The 4,636-nt window shown below is 48.5% G+C and overlaps 2 protein-coding genes across 3 annotated transcripts in view; one reads left to right on the top strand and one right to left on the bottom strand.

Moving 5' to 3' along the window:
* WNT5B (wingless-type MMTV integration site family, member 5B) overlaps window positions 1-4,636 on the bottom strand; it is an 85,625-nt gene that overhangs the window by 62,284 nt on the left and 18,705 nt on the right. The gene's annotated exons all lie outside the window — the stretch shown is intronic.
* FBXL14 (F-box and leucine-rich repeat protein 14) overlaps window positions 7-4,636 on the top strand; it is a 49,755-nt gene continuing 45,125 nt past the window's right edge. Inside the window, exon 1 of one of the 2 annotated variants that reach the window (XM_011967146.1) lies at window positions 7-1,245. In XM_011967146.1, the coding sequence (XP_011822536.1) occupies window positions 52-1,245 (1,194 nt within the window). In that variant the 5' untranslated portion in view covers window positions 7-51. The remainder of the gene's footprint in view (window positions 1,246-4,636) is intronic. The other variant, XM_011967147.1, reaches the window with a different exon arrangement.

Below are 4,636 nucleotides of genomic sequence, written 5' to 3'. Positions count from 1 at the left end.
GGCGGGGCCCGCGCCTCCTCCCCCCAGCGCCGCGGAGGGGGGAGGAGGAAGATGGAGACCCACATCTCATGCCTGTTCCCGGAGCTGCTGGCCATGATCTTCGGCTACCTGGACGTCCGGGACAAGGGGCGCGCGGCGCAGGTGTGCACGGCCTGGCGGGACGCCGCCTACCACAAGTCGGTGTGGCGGGGGGTGGAGGCCAAGCTGCACCTGCGCCGGGCCAACCCGTCGCTGTTCCCCAGCCTGCAGGCCCGGGGCATCCGCCGCGTGCAGATCCTGAGCCTCCGCCGCAGCCTCAGCTACGTGATCCAGGGCATGGCCAACATCGAGAGCCTCAACCTCAGCGGCTGCTACAACCTCACCGACAACGGGCTGGGCCACGCGTTTGTGCAGGAGATCGGCTCCCTGCGCGCTCTCAACCTGAGCCTCTGCAAGCAGATCACTGACAGCAGCCTGGGCCGCATAGCCCAGTATCTGAAGGGCCTGGAGGTGCTGGAGCTGGGGGGTTGCAGCAACATCACCAACACTGGCCTTTTGCTCATCGCCTGGGGTCTGCAGCGCCTCAAGAGCCTTAACCTCCGCAGCTGCCGCCACCTCTCGGATGTCGGCATCGGGCACCTGGCCGGCATGACGCGCAGCGCTGCGGAGGGCTGCCTGGGCCTGGAGCAGCTCACGCTACAGGACTGCCAGAAGCTCACAGATCTTTCTCTAAAGCACATCTCCCGAGGGCTGACGGGCCTGAGGCTCCTCAACCTCAGCTTCTGTGGGGGCATCTCGGACGCTGGCCTCCTGCACCTGTCGCACATGGGCAGCCTGCGCAGCCTCAACCTGCGCTCCTGTGACAACATCAGTGACACGGGCATCATGCATCTGGCCATGGGCAGCCTGCGCCTCTCGGGGCTGGATGTGTCGTTCTGTGACAAGGTGGGAGACCAGAGTCTGGCTTACATAGCCCAAGGGCTGGATGGCCTCAAGTCTCTCTCCCTCTGCTCCTGCCACATCAGTGATGATGGCATCAACCGCATGGTGCGGCAGATGCACGGGCTGCGCACGCTCAACATTGGACAGTGTGTGCGCATCACGGACAAGGGCCTGGAGCTGATCGCTGAGCACCTGAGCCAGCTCACCGGCATAGACCTGTACGGCTGCACCCGAATCACCAAGCGCGGCCTGGAGCGCATCACGCAGCTGCCCTGCCTCAAGGTACTCAACCTGGGACTCTGGCAGATGACGGACAGTGAGAAGGTCAGGTGAGGGCGGCAGCACCAGCTCCCCTTGTCCCGCCCTGTTCATCCTCCCATCACCACCGCCCCCGCACACTCACACGCACACTTATGCACAGATCATTGCAGCGGATGAGATGGGGCTGTGACAGAAGCCTCAGGCTCGTTTTCTCCTCCCTCCTCCAGCCCCCTCCCGGCTTCCAGCCCATTCTCTTTGCAGCTGGGGTTCCTACCCTACCCTACTCCCAGCTCCTTTTCCCGGCGGATGGAGAATGGACTCGGCTGCTTACCCACCCACTCCCCTGCAGGGGGTGGAGGACTGATTCAGCTACTGTATTCCCACTGCTGTGACTGGAAATGGGGGTGGGGAGTGACTGTCTTTTCAACCCTGGGGAGTTGAGGAAAATGTCTGCCTTCACTTCAGCTTTCATTTGAATACTGTGATCTGGTTTTTATTTTCAAATGTATAAAAAGCAAACCCAGCTACAAAGGCCTTTTCACCCTTCTTCCACTTTGTAACTAATCCCAGTCTCTTCTCATCACTCCTCCTCTTACAGTACTCTGCTGTTCACGCTCATTTCATTTTCTTCTTTCCTTTTTAAAATTGTTTTTTTGGAAAAAATTTGAAATCATGGTCCTTTTTTTCTGCTGAATATATTCTATATATTATATATATATAAATTATATATATATACATATATATGTCTGGCTACCTCGTTTTAGTTTACTTTTTTTCTGAAGCCCTGGAATTCTACAAGAGAGATATTTTGAGACTGAAACATGTTTGTGCCTAGACTGGAAAGATGCCCTTGGGTTTGTCCGTCTTTTTGTGTTGGCTTCTTCCCAGCCTCCATCCGTCCAGTGTGCCCCACTTCCACATTCTGGCTATAATTTCCTTTTTCTCCTTGTTCATTGGGATTTGAGGACCTGTTTCTAAATCTTGACTTAATTTATAGCACAAATATGTGGGAGCAATGAGAGTTGAACCGTTGTTTTTGTTTGAGATGCAGATTGTGTCTTGAAAATGATGATTATATATGCAAATTCTGCCCTACCCTCACCCTCTTCCAAGTTTCCCCCCAAAAAGGTCACACAGTGCGGCTTCCTGTGGGAAACAGGAGCAAAGCTGGCCTGCAGAGCCCCCGGGGCTGTGATGAAGTTCATGTCTTATCTCTGTTCTATTAACAAAATGGGAGTTTGTGGGTTTTAAAAAAATTCTGTTTCTAAATGGAGGAATAGATGACTTTCTTTATTTTGGTGGGGGTTGGGACTTGTGGCTTTAAAGAAATCACTTTTGAGTAGGATGTATATTTTTGTTGGATTTTTGTTGTTTATTTTTTTAGAATCCTCCACAGCAACATGCGAGACCATGGAGTTAAAGAAACCCAGAGACCTTTATCAATTAATTGTACTGTTTGTGAATTTGTATAAATAATAACAAAGATCCTCTTAAAACGTTTATATTCTTACAGTAAAAGGTTAAACTGATATTTATATAATAAAAGAGGAAATATGAAGTATGTTTTTGAAAAAAAAAACCAACAGCCTTGTATCTGCGAATTATTTTTAAGGCATTGTGTGCTTGGGTACATGCCAAGGTAGGAGGTGCTGTTTGTATACTCTCAGAGGACGCAAGGTGGAGTTTGGTGCATCCTATGTGGGGGTGAGTCAGCTCGTGGGTGAAATTTTATTCTGTGTAAGGTTTACTACTGACATGTTTTGTTTCTAGAAATGTGATTAGACTGGAGATTTACATAATTTTTGGCTTGAAACTGTCAACAACCTGGAAATTTAAAGAAATTGAACAAAATGAAACTTTTTAAAAAACCAGATTTGTATGTAAGTCACAGTTTCCCCGAGTGGCCAGTTTTTCTTTGGGTGAAAATGAGATCTAGGGGTGACGTTGAAAAGTGGATCACGATGTGGCCAAGAAAGATGGATTTCTTGACCCTGTGAGTGGGTGTGGGGAGGATGTAAAGGTGGAAGGACTGCAGCCATTGTTCAGAAAAGTTAAAAGAGCGCTGTCCTTGCGTGCTTGCCGGCTCAGTCATGCATGCTGAATCTCCCAGTGTGAGCGAGGGTCCCGGTGGAAAGGAGGAGGGCAGCTCAAGCCCTCTTTTTAACATTCCCCTCCAGGCCTGGCTGTAAGGAAGCACTTTCCTGGGGGATGGGGAGCTTGGCCAGGATTCTTGCACATTTGCATTTTAGCACTTCCAGCAGCCGAGGCTGGCCACTGGATCCACTCCGTCAAGGGTTTTTAGACTGAAATCGGGGCAGATTAATGAAATACCAACAATTCCAGCAAAGAGTTCCCTCTGGTAGACAATAACAAAATAATCTGGCACCCTGTGGTTTGACTGTGGAGACCTATGGGTATGAATGCGCCGACAGGGGAGTGGCTCATATTCCTGGTTTCACATTGGTCTTGGTTGTTTCTGAGATTGTTAAAAAAGTACTGATCTCAGCAAGAGCTGATAAGAGTAGTATAAAACTTTCCTGGATCAACCCCTCTTTCCAGGAAGAGGGCTGGAACCCAGGTTTCTCCGGGGATAAGATTGTTTTGTAAAACGTCCAAGCTTTCTGCCTGAGCATATCACAAGAGCCGCATTGTTCCTTTTTGGAGAGTCATCACAATTGGGTCTAATTGAGCCTGACACTAGATCCATCTTCTGTTTCTTTGGGGAAGGTGTGGATCTCTTTCTTCCCACTTAGGTTACAGTGCTTAATGCCTGGAAAAAAAAAATATGTGTGAAGCCTATTAAGAAGTAGGAACTCTGAATTAGGGTCAGCTTTCTAATTTAGCATTTGACACAACTCCTGAAGGTTACATGGCTGTGGGTTCTTAGTCTGTTTTTCTTCCAAGAGACTGCATGGCTATACAGATTCAACTGATAAAAATCTGAGCACCCAAGTCTTAGGCTCTGTATTCACATTCTTCATTTTAATACGCAGAATATTCCTGCCACCTGTAACGTGAAGCATGTTCTTCTGTTTTGTCTCCTTTTTATGTTAAATGTCAAATATATGCTTGACTAAAGGTGGGCAAATTAATGTTTGAAAGTTAAGCCCATGGGTCTATCTATATCCTTATCCTGAACGAGGCATATTTAGTACAGCGGGAGCTTCTCTGGAAAAGATGGTGAGCCACCTAGAGTGGTTAGTGAAGGTCAACTGCTAATCTCTCAGCCTTTTTGGGTGGAAAGCAGTTAATGTGTTGAGAACCTATGTGTGCTTTACAAGGTACTTGTAAGTTTTAATCTTCAAAGCAACCTGGTGAAACAGGTATTATCCCTGTTTTCCAGATAAGTCACAATTGCTGCCGTAAGTTACCCAACCAGTAAGTGAGGGAGCCAGGATTCAAATCTAGGCTCCATTTCTCCATTTCCCTTCCTTACTTTTTTTTTTTTTTTTTT

This window comes from Mandrillus leucophaeus, unplaced genomic scaffold (genome assembly GCF_000951045.1).
Source record: "Mandrillus leucophaeus isolate KB7577 unplaced genomic scaffold, Mleu.le_1.0 Scaffold79, whole genome shotgun sequence".
Classification (NCBI taxonomy): Eukaryota; Metazoa; Chordata; class Mammalia; order Primates; family Cercopithecidae; genus Mandrillus; species Mandrillus leucophaeus.
Note: the sequence above shows the minus strand (reverse complement) of the source record. Positions and strands in the feature narration are given on the sequence as shown.